The sequence below is a fragment of the Macrotis lagotis genome, chromosome X (genome assembly GCF_037893015.1).
Source record: "Macrotis lagotis isolate mMagLag1 chromosome X, bilby.v1.9.chrom.fasta, whole genome shotgun sequence".
NCBI classification, from domain to species: domain Eukaryota; kingdom Metazoa; phylum Chordata; class Mammalia; order Peramelemorphia; family Peramelidae; genus Macrotis; species Macrotis lagotis.
The window spans coordinates 384758729-384776383 of NC_133666.1; the positions used below are offsets into that span (position 1 = coordinate 384758729).

The 17655-nt window shown below is 37.1% G+C and overlaps 1 protein-coding gene across 1 annotated transcript in view; it reads right to left on the minus strand.

Moving 5' to 3' along the window:
* Nucleotides 1-5265, minus strand: part of VPS4B (vacuolar protein sorting 4 homolog B) — a 28109-nt gene extending 22844 nt beyond the window's left edge. Inside the window, exons 1-3 of the mRNA XM_074205196.1 lie at nucleotides 5069-5265; nucleotides 2751-2862; nucleotides 596-752 (exon numbers count right to left, since the gene is read on the minus strand). Of these exons, the coding sequence (XP_074061297.1) occupies nucleotides 596-752; nucleotides 2751-2862; nucleotides 5069-5089 (290 nt within the window). The 5' untranslated portion in view covers nucleotides 5090-5265. The remainder of the gene's footprint in view (nucleotides 1-595; nucleotides 753-2750; nucleotides 2863-5068) is intronic.
* Nucleotides 5266-17655: the final 12390 nt, after the last annotated feature.

Sequence of the window (17655 nt, forward strand, 5' to 3'; positions counted from 1 at the left end):
TTTATTTGCTGATTAAGAACTCAGATATGAACAATTTATTAAACACCATTCTGCATAGCAATATCAAGTGCAAGTGATATGTAATGATCAAACTAATAAAATGAAATATGGGTAATAGGTATTAATACTGATCTTTTAAACTAGAACTTTAACAAATAAAAGATTAAAACCAGAGATTATTTTCTCACAGTGAACTTAAATGATTTTTAAAGTACACTAGTGGGGAGGCTAGGTGGCCCAGTGGATAGAGCACAGGCCCTGGAGTCAGGAGTACCTGAGTTCAAATCTAACCTCAGACACTTAATTACCTAGCTGTGTGGCCTTCCAAGCCACTTAACCCCATTTGCCTTGCAAAAACCTAAAAAAAAAATTAATAAAGTATACTAGTGATGACAGCAGAGGAAACTGGTTCCAGGACAACTACTAGAAAATATGGATCCATTTGTACCTGCTATCACTCTTTTCCTCCAGTTATTTTTGGAAGATTCTTGTTTTGTCACTACCTACGATTTTAATGGTTTTAAAACAAATAATTTTTATCTTGAGTACTGAATCTGGAAAATAAAAGGAAAATAAAGCTATGTATGAGACATACCCCTTTTCATCAGTTGGGCTGGATTTTCCCTCTTTCACTGGCTTCTGTGGAGCTTTCTCCTTCTTTTTCAAGTATTCTTTTAGTTTCTCGGCTCTATCAAGATATTCTGTACACTTTACCCTGATACTTTGTTTTGCTTTATCACCTTGTGCTTCATCTAATTAAAAAGAGAGAGATTCTTCATTAATGATTTAAGTTGCGGATTAAGTGAAAATTTATCTTTGTTTTCTGCTCTGATATTTTGAAGAATCCAGGATTCAAAGGTGGAGTACACTCTCCACGATCTAGATCTCAATCCTTGTAAATATTTTTTTTTATTTTGTGTTTTTTGTTCATAATTTTCCTATAAGGAGCTGCTCAATGTGACATAGACCTTTTACTTGGAGAAAACAATGTTGTATCCAGGCAGCCCATTCAACTATGTTTTTTAAATTCTAAAAGTAGCATTTTTGGGGATCTGAGAGAGCTTGTCTTTACCTCAGTCAATGATGAGCTCAAGATACCAATGTAGTATTTGATGACTAAGTTTGTGTATAAATATATAAAAATCAAGACTATAATTTAATTATCTGGTGTCTCTATAATATATACTTTTTTTCTTCATTCAGGACAGATAATCAAGAGCTCCCTGTTCCAATAAAACCATTTATGAAAAAAGAAAAATGAAAATTATAAGATAGCAACCATTTTTCTTATATCCACGATCCTTACTGATAACAATTAATTACTTCATAAGCATAAAAGATAAATATTAAATCTATCACCCTTACAACAAAGTATCAGTATAATTTTTAAATACATGAAACTGGCCAGACATAAAAACTTCCTGAAAAAAATAGTACACATTAAAATTAATTCTCACAATTTAGCTTTGAACTCAAACTGCAGATTAAAAGTTCACAAAATACAAATGCTCATTTGTTAGATTTACAAATAACAAGCATTTACCAACAATTCCTAATTCACAAAGTTCTCATTTCATCTATTTTTGAAGGAAATTCCTTCTTATTACATAGGTGTTATATTTCTAAATATTCTTAGAAAAATTTTTAAAAGTTCATATAATAAAACTCATCTGAGTTAGCAGGCTAATTTTCAAAAAATATAAACACCAATATCATTAAATTTACATTCACACATCAGATACTATAATGGTAAATGTATTTGTTAGCTACTGGCTCAATGGATGATACAAATTTTCAATTCAATTAAAAACCATGCAGAACATAAACTAAGCTCAATCCCAGCCTAATGAAAAAGGGATATAAGAATGTACTCATACTTCAATACAGAAGTAACTATTATATAATTACATACAGTAAAAAGATAAAAATATTATTTGTAATCTCTAAGGGGGGAGAAGAGTATTTTTGATGGGAGAATAAAGTATGATTTCATGGAAAAGACAGTATTTGAATTGAGTTTTAACACATGGTTAAGAACAAAACAAGAAATGGGGACAAGATAGGAGAGAATCCAGGCATGAGATATGGTGGGCATGGAAACAAGGTAATAGGGTAGGCTGAAGGCGGTAGGGTATAGCAAAGAGTGTTAAGTATTGGAGCCAGGGAAAGACCTGGAGTCCAAAGAGCAATTCTATCAATTAGAGCCAGATAATTATGGGCACGTTAGTTATCTCTAGGAGTCTCAGTTTCCTTTCTGTAAAATAAAGAAAATACTACCTAAAGTGTACCTATTTACAAAACTGCTATAAAAATAAAGCAAGATAATTTAGGCCAAAGAGCTTCTCTGCCAACTTTGTGCTTTATATTAGCTAAAATTAATATTATTCAGGGAAAAGGCAATGATTAGTCATTTTGGCCAGAGAGGAGAACAGTATGAGATAAGTCTAGAAAAGTAGGATGATGCCAGAATGGAAGACTAATGATACCAGGCTGAGAAGTTTAAACTCTAAACTTTACTTAATAGGCAAAGGTTAGTGAAGATTTTTGAGTAAAAGGAGTACAAAATATGTATAAATTTCATTATGGCAACTCCTGAAGACCATCTGCAAAAGCACAGAGGGACTGTGAAATGCATTAATGGAGAGAGTATCCACAATGATAAAGCTGAAGATCCCTGAAGTATTATAGTATCTTTCTTTTGTTTTTAAGAAAATTTAAAGAAGAAAAATGATTAACTGATGAAATCTTACATTTAACTACATGGATAAAATACTGTACAGCATTTTGATATAGATGGAGTGCTTCTTCATAGTTCCCTGCTTTATCTTCTTGGGCTGCTTTGCTAGCAAGGTCTATTGCTTTCTGAAAGAAGACACATACAACAATGTAATGAAAAACAAAGTAGGATGATTATAATGTAAACAATACAAAGTCAAAATACTTTGCAAACCTTCCATAAAAGTCAAATAATCTTAGAAACAAAAAAAAATTCCATTCATGTTTTCTAAAATGTTTTAATTCAGTGAAACAAAATTTGAAACAAATTAAATTCCCACAATTACCATCTAAATATACTTATACGTATTATGAAGATTTATATATATATTTAATTCAAAAAAACCAAGCATCTGATATTTTAAAATTTGACAGAAAAAGAATAGTTCTGGAAAAATACAAAAATCAAATACTGTTCAATTAAAGTATAGAAGACAAGAATTAAGTTTTCAATTTGAAGTACTAAAAGCAAGCTCCATAAAAAATTAAGAAAAGAAAAAAATTAAGAATTCAAATATTGCAAGATAAAGGAAAAAGGTAAGTTAGACAAATAAAATAATTTTATATCTACTGTTAAAAAAAATTAAATGTGTCCATTACAAGAACTACCATCCATCATTGGGTAATTTTCCTCCTACTTTATTTTCTTCATTGTTATCTAAACTAGATCTTATTCCTTCAATAACTGTAAATGCTCAAATTAACTGACTAATTAATAGTTTGAAGTGATATTACCTCTTTGGTGATGTCTGAGTATCTATGAAATGAAAAGATCTGACAACTTTTTTGAGATCTGAAGTACCATTAATTTTCATGATTCCTTAAAGGTATCCAAAAAAAAAATATCCAAACTATAGACTTTTTTTTTTTTTGCAAGGCAATGGGGTTAAGTGGCTTGCCCAAGGCCACATGGATAGTAATTATTAAGTGTCTGAGGTTGGATTTGAACTCAGGTACTCCTGACTCCAGGGCTGGTGCATAGGGCACCGTGCCATGTAACTGCCCCCAAAACCCCAAACTTTATAGACAATACATTATAACAGAATTGGAGAATTTCAGTGGTAAACAAGACCTTATGGATTTCTTCTCTAATCCTTTTGTTTCATATATACCTAGACCTAGACATGTGAACTTATTTGTTGGGGATGGCATAGGAAAGACTTGGATCCAGGTCTCCATAAATCCACTTCAAGACTTTTTTTTACCTTGTAGGCAAAGTTAATGTAAGAATTTATTTCCTTCATTTCAAAAAATGAATCCAATTAAAAATTGGGGGAAAACTGATTGAACAAATACCATTTAATATGTTTATCAATAAAGCAACAATCTGTGTTGTCAGGTCATGGATTCCCTTTACCAAAACAGAACACCAAGACAGAACAAGCAATATAAAAATTTTCTCTAAATTTAGAGAAATGAGAATTGCTTCATCGAACAGTGTCAGAGGTGAGATGTGAACCACATCTTCCTGACTCCAGGGCTCTCTATACACCTAGGGTCTGTAGCTATTAATAGAAAAGGGAAAATTGAAGTAGATTATAACTTTATAGAGACTCATATTTATGTGAAATTGAAAAGATTTTTTAGGCTAATCATTAGACACAAAGTATATAATGCTGTCAAAACTGGTTTTAAAAGAACAATTTAAAATCAAGCAGCACTGAGCCGAGTAATCTAAAGGAAAAAAAAATGCAAGTTCACCCTTAGTCAAACTTACGTAAACTTCCTTGTGCTTATGATGAATATTGTATTTTTCTCATTTGGGAATAAGATAAATATAGGCAAGATAAGGGTTCTGTGCCAGTAAGACTTAATAAAACAATTATCTATACATTATTTGCATTTATGTAAGGCCAATAGAATTGCAGAGAATGAAGAAGTAATGACCAAAATGGTCCTCTCCTCTAAAAGATCTGTTTGGGTCTTGTCCAGTTAGAGCTATATAAACAAACACACGTTACAGTAAACAAGGTTATGTCACATGTATTCAAAAGAAACCCAATGCCAGTCCTGATCCAAAAAGTCCTAAGGAAGCTGCGGCCAAAAGCTGGGGGAGCCCGCCTCCCCCAAATCAGCCCCCAGACTGAAGCTCAGCCAGGTGCGGGCCTCCACCTGTCCACACTTGCCGCCGGGCCCGAGCCGGGCCCGCCTCCCGCGAGCCCACCACCAGACGGGCAGCTGGCACGCGGGCAGGGGGCGGCCCCGGGGGGGAGTCGGGGCACTGACAGCCGCTCCCGCCGCCCCTCCCCCACCCGCCGGTGACCCGGCGCGGCCGCGGAGGTGGGCCGAGTACCTGGAGATTGGCAGATGCCATGGCGACCGGAGGAGCCCACGGCCACGGGCGGCGGGCGGCGGGCGAGACTCCCCCGCGTCGGGTGCGGACGGACGGTGCCTGTCGGCGCCCGGGAAGACGGGCTCTCTTCCGGTCCTTCTCCGGCCGCTTCTGAGGGTCCCCCGGGACCCCTCCCCGCCCGCCTTCCGCACTACTTCCTCAAACCCAGCCCCCCCATGAAGCGACTGTCCCGCCCTCGTTCCGGAGGCACTTCCTGCTGCGTCACCCGCGGCGCGTCGTGACGTCACAGCCCAGTCCGGCCCGGGAATGGCTGACGAGACTCCGGAGGCGGGGCCGGGCCGAGGCCGGCGAGAGGGAGCCAGAGCGCAGGCGCGCTCGGATGACGGACGGGCGGGGTGGAGCCGGCGCGGGAAGCTGGACTGAGGTTGCCTCTTCCTTCCCCTTTTCCAGGCGAGTGTCTCGCATACCCTTCCCTGTACTCAATAGGTATTTAATAAATGCACATTTGTTTGCGCTTAGTAGGTTTTAAGAGGCAGAATTATGAGACTTCGCATCGGACTTCCATTAGTCCGTGGGCTCGTTCCTCAGAAGCGCCTGTTATTTTTATGACCCTTGAGATACTCCGGGTGCTTGTTGTTGTGTCACGGCCCTGACCCGTGGAGAAGAGGAGGCACGAGGCTGTGGGCTCCGCCCGAAGTATGCAGGTGCAGGTTCAGCTTCTAGCTACTCCCCGGCCTTGTGATTTCAGTCATGCTACCGAGCCACACCTGGCCCCGACGTCTCAGTGGCCGGGGACTTTGCTAGAAGGTCGTCGGAGATAGGTCTGGGGCCCAGTTCTGCCTGACTGCCCACCCCCATGCCGTACCCCTTCTCAGGATGCCCATCCTTAGGGCCAGATAATACTATTTTGGACAGAGTGATTTCTCATGTTCCTACAGTTTGCAGTGATTCCAAGAATCAGAATGATTACAGGCTTGAATTTCAGTATTTGTGAATCCAGAAGTCACTTTATTTTTTTATTTTTTTAGGTTTTTGCAAGGCAAATGGGGTTAAGTGGCTTGCCCAAGGCCACGCAGCTAGGTAATGATTAATTATCCGGGACCGGATTTGAACTCGGGCACTCCAGGGCCGGTGCTTTATCCGATGTACCACCCCCTGGAGTCACTTTAAATCAAAATAATCGTCACTGCCCATGTGATAAAACTGACAGGAATAAACATGAAGTGTCCCAAGAGTGAGCAAGATTGTTATACTTTTCATGTATCTAATATCAACTTAGCATAATAAAAAGAATGCTCAGCTTGGAATCATGGAACCTTGAATCATTGGAAGGTTTTGCTTTTTAGGACTCAGGACAAGTAACTTGCTACTCCCCGAGGATCATCTTTAAAATGGGGGTAATCTTTATAATATTTATAATAGTTTCCAACGTTGTAAGGATCAATTGATATTTTTTGAACTTTAAAGCATTTTATTACTGTCAGATAAGTAATTTGATTTCACAATCATTTGAGCTCTTCTCAGTAGAATGTAAATTCTGAGAGTTAATGAATAAATGAAAAAACATTACATTCAATGAACTGCTACAAATAGAAAAATAAGAGTCTGAACTCAAGGAACTTAGACATGCTAAGGGGAGAAAGTCCATAGAAAAGTACAAATATGAGACAGATGGAAAAACTCAATGACTAGGAGATGAAAATACATCCTGCACAGTGTCATTTTCAATAATAAAACCCTGCTCTTTTTTGTTGTTGAAGTATTTGTCAGGGCAGGAACTTGTGTGGTGAGGAATTTCCTTTTCTTAGTCTTTTGCAGTGAGTCAGCAATCTCAAAGGCAGTTGCTTATAAGAGGATCATCTCCATGACATACCTGGATGATGACTCTGAGAGCCAAACTAATTTCAGGGCTGGTAGCACTGCATTTCCCAGGCTCTCAGGTTTAGCTTCTTTTTAAAAGTAATTAACTAGTTGGCAATTGGGGCTTGTGGGAAGGATATCAGGCCTCTTTGTCACAAGTTATTCCCTAAGGGCAGAGATTGTTTCTTCTCTCTTCTTCCCTCTCCCCTTTAGTTATCCCCAGTACCTAGGAGAGCACCAGTATCTGAAACATGCTAATAAATGCTTGCTGCATTACATTAATTTGAATTCCTGTTTTATAGATGAGAAAACTCAGACTTAGAGAAATTAACTGCCTTTTCTTTTTTTAATATTGTTTAACAGTCTAGCTTTTTATTGTTTCTGTTTTTACAAGGCAGTGGGGTTAAGTGACTTGCCCAAGATCACACAGCTAGGTAATTATAAGTGTCAGGCTGGATTTGAACTCAGGTCCTCCTGACTCCAGGGCCAGGGCTCTCCACTGCACCACCCAGCTGCCTCTTAACTGTGTTTTCTAAGACAAGGCAAGATGCCAGTGGTAAGACTTTATTTTGCTACTTTTCTGAATACTTTTTTTCATAGCTCAGATGTTCAAAAGATTATTTTATATTTCTACTTTTTAATATCTTGGAATCTTTCAAAGTTTATCATTAACATTTAAGTCACCAAATGGTCTTTTCTCTAATCTTAACCTCCTGAACCCTTTTTTTGTAGTTACTGATATACTTTATCAAAGTCCCTTGGAATTTTCCTTCTATGACTACTGTCTCTTACCATGGATATAATTATTATCTCTATCATCTCCATCAGTATAGATGGCTTCTAGATTAAATATCCAGGCCTAGTCTTCTGTATCCCCTGGGCTTCAGTGTTCTGAACTACTTAGCCGTAATAAAAAAAGAACTTGGACATTATCTTTCAAGAAATTATCAAAGAAAACTGCCCTAATATCCTAGAATGAAAGGGTAAAATAATTATTGAAAGAATCCATTGATCACCTCCCAACAAATGAAAACTCCAAGTAAAATTGTAGTCAAATACCAGAATTACCAGCTCAAAAAAAAAAATACTGTAGACTGCTAGAAAGAAACATTTCAAATACCAGGGAGCCACAGTTTGGATTACACAGAATTTATAGCTTCAACCATAGAGGATTGGAGGGTCTGGAGTATGATATTCAGGAAGGCAAAGGAGCTTGGATTACAACCAAAAATTAACTACCCAGCAAATTGAGCATACTCTTTCAGGTGAAAAGATTCAATAAAATAGGGAAACTTTCAAGCTTTCCTGATAAAAAGATCAGAGAGATAAACAGAAATTCATTTTTTAAATACAAGTCTCAAGAAATGTATAAAAAAGGTAAACAATAAAGAAAAAAATGTTAATAGATCAAACTGTTTACATCCCTACATGGGAAGATTATACTTATAACTATATATATAACTATAACTATATTAGGACAATTAGAAAGATTATACTTAGAGGATGTTGGTATAAATTACTTTTGATGTCATAATATTAAAAGAATTATTTTGGAGGAAGAAGAAAGGGAGAGGCAGAATCGGTTAAATTATATCACATGAAAAAGTGCAAAGGACTTATTATAGTAAAGGGAAATAAGGGAGGTGGGGGTTGAACATTGAATTTTACTGTAATTGAATTTGGTTCAAAGAGGCATAACACACTCTCAGATGAATTTAAAAATTTATCCTGGGGGAACTAGGTGGCAAAGTAGATAGAGCAACTGACCCTGAAGTCAGGAAGACCTGAGTTCAAATCTGAATTCAGACACTTAATAATTACTTAGCTGTGTGATCTTGGGCAAGTCAGTTAACAAAGAAAAAAACAAAACAAAACCAAAATTTATCTCATACTACAAGAAAGTAGGAGGGGAAGGGGGGGAAGGGGAGAATGACTGATAGAAGGGAGGACAGGAGTAGGTGAGGAAAGAAGAAAGAAAAATGGAGTAGACTGATAGAAAGGAGGGCAGATTGATGGAAGTCATGTTCAAAATCGAAACACTGATGAGAGGTGGGAAGAGAACATGTGTGAAAATAGGATGGTGGTTAATACAGAGTTTGTAATCATAACTGAATGTGAATGGAATGCACTCTCATAAAACAGAAACAGATAGAGTGGATTAAAAACCAGAATCCTACAATTTGTTGTTTACAAGAAACATATTTAAAACAGAGAGAGATACACACAGGGTAAAGGTTAAAGCCTGGAACAGAATCTATTTGTTTTATCTGAAGTTAAAAAAAAAGCAAGGGTAGCATTCCTGATCTCACAAAAAGCAAAAGCAAAAATAGATCTAATTAAAAGGGATAAGTAAGGAAACAATATTTTGCTTAAAGGTACCAGAGACAGTGAAGTAATATCAGTACTAAACATATGCACCAAGTAGTATCACATTCAAATTCTTGAGAAGTTAAGTGAGTTACAGGAAGAAATTGACAGCAAAACTCTATTAATAGGGGATCTCAATCTCCTTTTCTCAGAATTAAGTGAACCTAACTTCAAAAGAAAAAGGAAATAAGGTGAATAGAATTTTAGAAAAGTTAGATATGATAGATATCTAGATAACATTGATTGGAGATTGAAAGGAATATTCCTGGGGATGGAGCTGGAGAGGTTCTTCTCTTAGGTGCTCTCTCTCTCTCTCTCTCTCCAGTATTTCCAAACTTATAAACTAAGGATTCTAACTAAATGTTCGAGAGACAGAATCCACAGAGGAATCCAGTGAGGCAGTTCTCCAACCCAAGGTAATCTGGAAAAGAGCGGAAAAGCTCTGCTCCACAGGGTTAGGGGGCAACCTGCCAGAGCAAAGGAACTTAAGCCTCCTGGAGGTAGCCCCAGGGCACTGGGAGCCGCAGCTCATGGCAGTGGGGCCAGTTGCTTGACCTATACCCCAGGGAGCACCAGGCACAACTTGGGGGATCGGCAGGGGGACCTCTGCCAGAGCGAGTGGGTGAAGCCCAGCCCTCAGGGCACTCAGCGAGCAGTGTGGGCAGCCAGGGCAACCCAGATCCAGGAACTGGAAGCAGGCAGGGGCAGTAAGCAAGAGCTCCCTGGCCCAGTGCTGAGCCTAGGGACAGGAGTAGAGAGAGACTGCTGAGCTCTGTCCTCTGTTCCTGGAACAGGACTCTGGAGCTCTGACCACATTCACATCCTGATCAGAGTCTAGGCCCCCCCATAGAACAGCAGGGCACCCCCCCATCTCAGCTCTGTGGCAGAGGGGTGCACTTGTGGTCATTGACAGATCAGGAGGGAAGCCAGAGCCTCACACACGCAGATCTTTGTGGGGGGAGGGTCCCAATAATACTCAAAAGCTCAGGAAGCACCCCAAAAATCAGGCACAGGCTGGGAACATGAGTAAATAGATAAAAAAGAGGAAAACCATTGAGAAATACTTTGCCTATGATCCCAAGAAGGATCAAAACACTCAATCTGAAGATGAGGAAGTAAAAGCTCCTGCATCTAAAGACTCCAAGAAAAACAGAAATTGGGCTCAGACTATGATAGAGCTCAAAAAAGACTTTGAAAATCAAGTGAGGGAGATAGAAGAAAAATTGGGAAAAGAAATGAGAGAGGTGCAGGAAAAACATGAAAAAAGAAGTCAGCAGCTTAGTCAAGGAGATCCAAAAAAAAATGCTGAAGAAAATAACATGTTAAAAACCAGCATAGGTCAAATGGATAAAACAGTTCAAAAAGTTATTGAAAAGCAGAATTGGCCAGATGGAAAAAAGACATAAGAAAGCTCTCTGAGGAAAACAAATTCTTCAGGTGTAGAATGGAACTGAGGGAGGCTGCTGATTTTACGAGAAATCAGGACGCAATACTTGAAAACCAAAAGAATGAAAAAATTAGAAGAAAAGGTGAAACATCTCATTTAAAAAACAACAGATATGGAAAACAGATTCAAGAAAGATAATTAAAATGATTGGAATACCTGAAAGTCATGATCAGGCAAAGAGCCTTGACATCATTTTCAAAGAATTACTATAGGAAAATTGCCCTGATATCGTAGAAGCAGAAGGCAAAATAGAAATTGAGAAAATCCACCAATCTCCCTGAGAAAGAGATCCCCCCCCCCAAAAAAAAACCCTGAGGAATATTACAGCCAAGTTTCAGAACTCCCAAGTCAAAGAGAAAATATTACAAGCAGCCAGAAGGACTCAATTCAGATATCGTGGAGCTGCAGTGAGGATCACACAGGACTTAGCAGCAACTACATTAAAAGCTCGTAGGGCTTGGAACATAATATTCCGGCAGGCAAAAGAGCTCGGAATGCAACCGAAAATCAACTACGCAGCAAAACTGAACGTCCTCTTCCAGGGAAAAAGATGGACTTTCAATGAACCAGGGAAATTCTAAATGTTCATATTGGAATGGCCAGAGCTGAACAGAATGTTTGATCTTCAAATACAAGACTCGGGTGAAGCATAGAGAGTGGAAGAGAGGGTGAAAATATGAGGGACTTGATGATGAATATATTCCTGCATAGAAAAATGATACTGATAATACTCATATGAACCTTCTCAGTTAATAGAGCAGGTAGAAGGAGCTTTTATAGATGAAGCACAGGAGAAAGCTGAATTTGAAGCTATAATATAGTGCAAAAATGAAGTCAATGGCTAAAAGGGAAATGTAATGGGAGAAAGAAAAAGGAGAGGTAGACTAGGCTAAGATATTTCATATAATAAGATTTTTTTTTATTACAATGAGCTATTGCAATGATATGGAAGGGGGGGAAGGTGAGGGGGAATGAGGGAATCTTTACTCTCATCAGAGGTGGCTAGGAGAGGAAACAATATATATATATATATATATATATATATATACTCAATGGGGTGTAGGCATCTAGAGTAAGAAGGAGAGAAGGGGGACAGGAGGGTGTGAGTAATGGAGAAGAGGATGGACTGTGGTGGGAGAGTGGTCAGATATAGCACATTTTCTTTTTTTCACTTCTTGCAGTGGGCTGGGATTGGATGGCCTGTCTGGGACCATAGGGCTGGGTGGATGCTGGGCCTAAGGGGTGGTATGTGGGCTCAGGGCCTCTTGGCCCCAGGGCCGGGGATCTGTCTGCTGCACCACTCAGCTACCCCACAGCACATTTAAGAAAAGAGACAGAATGAAAGGAGAAATAAAATATAGTAATATGGTAGTGGGGATGTACGAATGGAGGGAGTTGTGATCAGCAATGGCAGTGGTGGGAAAATATGGAAGTAGCTTTTGTGATGGATTTATCACAAAGAATGTGATCTACCCATGACAGAGCTGAAGGTGTTGGAACACAGACTGCAGCACATTGATTGTTATGTCTGAGGCAGGATTTGGACCTGGATGCTCCTGGCTCCAGGGCCAGTGCTCTATCCACTGCACCACCTGGTCGCCTCTACTATTATTATCATTTATTTTATTTTGGGTCTTTTGGGGGGGGTTCAGGGCAATGGCGTTAGGATGGCTTGCCTGGGATCACACAGATGGGTGATTGTCAGGTGTCTTGGGCCAGATTTGGGCTCAGGTGCTTCTGTCTCCGGGGCTGGCTCTCTGTCCACTGCGCCACCTGGCTGCACCTATTATTATTATTATTAATGATAATAATTTATTTTTAATTTTTTCTCTTTCCTTTACTTTATCGCTCATGTGAGTCTATATTTTTTGGGGGAGGGGATTATTTTTACTCTTAAACAAGAATATTTTAGTAATGTATAAAAAATCATTTGTACAAAAATAAGAATAAACAACAAAGAAAATAAATAAAAAGAAACAAATAAATGAATACTTCTTTCTCTTGGTGGTCACATGACACCTACACAAAAATTGACTATGTATTAGGGCATAAAACCTCACAATCAAATGCAGAAAGGCAGGCATATTAAATGTATCCCTTTCAGATCATGATAGAATAAAAATTATGTGTAGTAAAGAGCCATAGAAAGATGAACTAAATATTAATTAGAAACTAAATAACTTAATCCTAAAGAATGAGTGAGCCAAACAACAAATCAAAGAAACAATCAAAATGTTATCATAGAGAATAGTAATGAGGCAACATACCAAAACTTAAGTGATGCAGCAAAGAAGTCCTTAGGGGAAATTTTCAATCTCTAAATGCTTCCATGAATATAATAAAGAGTTAATAAATTGGTTATGAAATTTAAAAAGCTAGAAAAAGAACAAATTAAAAATCTCTAATGAAATATCAAATTGGAGGGTGTGGCTAGGTGGCACAGTAGATAGAACACTGGTCCTGGAGTCAGGAGTACCTGAGTTCAAATCCGGCCTCAGACACTTAATAATTGCTTAACTGTGTGGCCTTGGGCAAGCCACTTAACCCCATTTGCCTTGCAAAAACCTAAAAAGAAAAAGAAAAAGAAATATCAAATTAGAAATTCTGAAAATCAAAGGAGAGATTAATAAAATTGAAAGTAAGAAAATATATTAATAAATAAAAACTGAGTTGTTTTATAAAAAACCATAAAATAGATAAATCTTTAGTAATTTCAATTAAAAAAAGAAAAAACCAAATTACCAATATCAACAATGAAAAGGATGAATTTACCACCAATGCAGAAGAAATTAAAGCAATAATTCAGAGCTAATTTGCTCAACTGTATGTCAATAAATCTGATAACCCAAGCGAAATGGTTGAATATTGACACAAACATAAAATGACATTTATAAGAATACAACTCATTACTTTTTTTTGCAAGTGAACTTTATTATTACAATAATTTTGTTATAAGAGTAAACATAACCCTGCCCCCAGACAATGAGAAACCTCAAGAATAGTGAGAGGGGAAAAAAAATGTACTTCAGTCTGTGTCCAGATTCCATTGGCTCTGTCTTGGGGTGAGTTGCTTTCTTTATCATAAGTCCACCAGAGAAGTTGCTTCAATATTTTTCCCACAGTTGTTATTACTAGCTGTACCTCCACTCTATTCCTCCCCACTCTCATTTATTCTATTTTTTCTCTCTCTTTTTATCCTGGCCCTGTCCAAAAGTTTATCTGAGTACTCTCTCCCTCAGACTTCCTTCTCTTCTATCACCTATTTCCCCCTTCCCTCCCCCCATTCTCCCTTATCCCATCCTTTCTTCTCATTTTTCTTTAGGGTAAGATAGATTTCTTCACTCTATTAAGTGTGTATGTTATTTCCCCTCTGAGCCATTTCTGATGAGAATGCTTACTCATTCCCCCTTGCCTTCCCCCATTCCACTCCATTGAAAAAGTTTTTTCTTGACTCTTAAGTGGTTTCTTAGCTTCTTCATCTCCTTTCCCTTCCTCCCAGTACTTTCCTTTATCATCACTGACTCCATCTTTTTACTATATTGTACCATTATATTCTGCTCCTTCCTGTGTCCTGTCTTTATATGCTCCTTCTAACAGCTCTTATAAATGCAAAAGTTCATATGAGTTATCAATATCTTCTCTCTTTAGGTTTCTGTGGCCAGTGTTCCCTTACTCCACACTCATTCTGGTGTAGCAGAATTCTCTCCCTGCCCCTTCAAGCTGTTCCAGGGCTGTTCTGAGACCAGGGCTTTTTCCAACTCTGAGTCCTGATGAAACACACCTTTCCTGTGGAACTTCTAAGTTATCTTGGACTGGGAAAATGTATGACTCAGTTTTTCTGTGGGTTCTGACCCTCTAAATTTTGGCTAGAGTCATAATTTATTGATTTTTGGAGTTTAGGGGGGAAGGAGTTCCTGGGAAATGCTACCTTCATGCCACCATCTTGGCTCTGCCCTACAACTCATTTCTTAATAGAGAAATGGTAAAAGAATATGGACAGGCAGATTTCAGATGAAAAAATTAAAACTATCTATAGCCATATGAAAAAATACACAGAATTGTTATTGATTAGAGAAATGAAAATTAAAATAACTGAGGTCCCACTTCAGACCTCTAATTGACTAAAAATGACAAAAAAAAATATGATTAATGTTGGATGGAATGTGGGAATACTAAACACTAATGCATTATTGGTGGGGTTGTGAACTGATCCAACCATTTTGGAGAACAATTTGGAACTATGCCCATAGGGCATACTCTTTGATCCAGCAGTGTCATTACTAGGTATATATCCCAAAGAGGTCATAAAAAAGGAAAAAAAGACTCATGTACAAAAATATTTATAGCAGCAGTTTTTGTGGTGGCAAAAAATTGGAAATTGAGGGCATACCATCAGTTGGAAATGACTGAACAAATTATTGTATACAAATGTGATAGAACAGTATTGTTCTATAAGAAATTATGAGCAGGTAGACTTCAGAAAAGCCTGGAAAGACTTGCACGAACTGATTCTGAGTGAAGTGAACAGAACCAGGAGAACTTTGTATATATTAACAGCAAAATTGTTTGATGATCAACTATGATGGACCTAACTCCTCTCAGTAGTTCAGTGATCAAGGACAATTCTAAATGACTTGTGATGGAAAATTCCATCCACATCCAAAGGAAAAAAAACTTTGGAGTCCAAAGCACACTATTTTCACTTTTTAAAACTTGTTTTTTTATTTTTCTTTTTTTTATTTCTATTTTTTCATATCATGACTAATGCGGGAATATGTTAAACATGATTGTCCATGTATACTCCATATCAGATTACTTGTTTTGGGGAGTGGGTAAGTGAAAGGAGGAAGGTAGAAAAATGTGGAACTTGAAAGCTTACAAAAAATGCAAAGGAAGGTGGCCTGCCCTACCAAATCTAAAGCTTACAAAAAAAGATAGTTGAAAACAATCTTTTCATGTAATTGGGAAAAAAATAAAATAACATTTTAAAAAATTGGCCAGATTAACAGAAGAGGAAATAAAATTCTTAAATAAAGCCATTTTTATGAATATAATCAACCATCAAAGAAAAAATCTCCCGATCAGATGGATTTACAAGTGAATTCTATCAAACATTTAAGGTAAAAATTAACTCCAATCCTATTTAAACTATTTGGGAAAATAGGTAAAGAAGGAGTCCTACAAAATTCCTTTTATGACTCAAATGCAGTGCTGATACTTAAATCAGGATGAGCCAAAACCGAAAAAGAAAATTATAGACCAATTTATCTAGTAAATATTGATACAAAAATTTTAAATGAAAAATTATTAAAGAGATTGCAGTAATTTGTCACCAGGATAATAAACAATGACTAGGTGGGATTTATACCAGGATTGCAGCAATAATTTAATGTTAGGAAAACTATCAGCATAATTGACCCAAATCAATAACAAAAACTAACAAAATTTTCAATAGATGATGAAAAAGCTTTTGATAAAATACAGCACCCATTCCTGTTAAAAATACTGGAGTCAGTAATATATGAAGTTTTCCTTTAAATGATAAGCAGTATCAGGGCAGCTAGGTGGCGCAGTGGATAGAGCACTGGCCCTGGAGTCAGGAGTACCTGAGTTCAAATCCTACCTCAGACACTTAATAATTACCTAGCTGTGTGGCCTTGGGCAAGCCACTTTACTCCGTTTGCCTTGCAAAAAAAAAAAAACCTAAATGATAAGCAGTATCAAGCAAAATATGTATCAGCAAGCACTATATGTAATAGGATAAACTAGAAGCATTCCTAATAAAAATCTGGGGTGAAAATTTATCACCACTATTCAATAATTATACTAGAAATGTTAGCTTTAGTGATTAGAAGAAAAATAAATGATGGGAATTAGAATAAGGAATGAAGAAACAAAACTCTTTTTGCAGATAATATGAAAATTGATAAAGAATCCTAGAGAATTGACTAAAAACTACTTAAGCTAATTAACAACTTGAGCAAAGTTGCAGAATATAAAATAAACCCACATAAATCATCAGCATTTCTATATATTGCCAATAAAGCCCAGAAGCAAGAGAAAGAAATTAATTTAAAATAAATGTAGAATAGATAAAATATTTGGAAGTTTACCTACTAAGATAAACTTAGGAACTCTAGATCAGATCTAAACAACTGGCAAAAATATCAGTTGTACATGGGTAATCTGAGATAATATAACAAAAATGACAATTCTTCCTAAATTAATCTACTTATACCAATCAAATTACCAAAAAATCATTTTACAGAAGATAATGACAAATTATCTGGATAATGACAAAATTTAACTGGAAGAATGAATGATCAAGAAAATCAAGGAAATTAATGAAAAAAATTCAAAGAAAGGTGGTGTGCTCTACCAGATCTAAGACTATATTATAAAGCAGCAGTCATCAAAACTATTTGATACTGGCTAAGAAATAGTGTGGTAGATCAGTAGAATAGGTTAAGTACACAAGATACAGTAGTAAATAATTATAATAATCCACTTATTAAATCCAAAGACCACAGCTTTTAGGATAACTCACTATTGACAAAAATTGCTGGGAAAAACTGGAAAACAGTTTGGTATAAATTAGACATAGAACACATCTCATATCCTATACCATAATAAGGTTGAAATGGGTACGTAGTTTAGATATAAAGGATGATATCATGAGCCAATTAAGAGAGAAAGGAATATTTTATCTGTTAGATCTATAGTGAGGAGAAGAATTTATGACCAGACAAGAGATAGAGAATATTATGATATACAAAATGGGTAATTTCGATTACATTTAAATTAGAAAGGTTTTGCACAAACAAAACCAATGCAACCAAGATTAGAAGAAAAATAGAAATCTGGTAAATAAATTTTATAGCTGGTGTTTCTGATAAAGGCCTCTTTTCTCAAA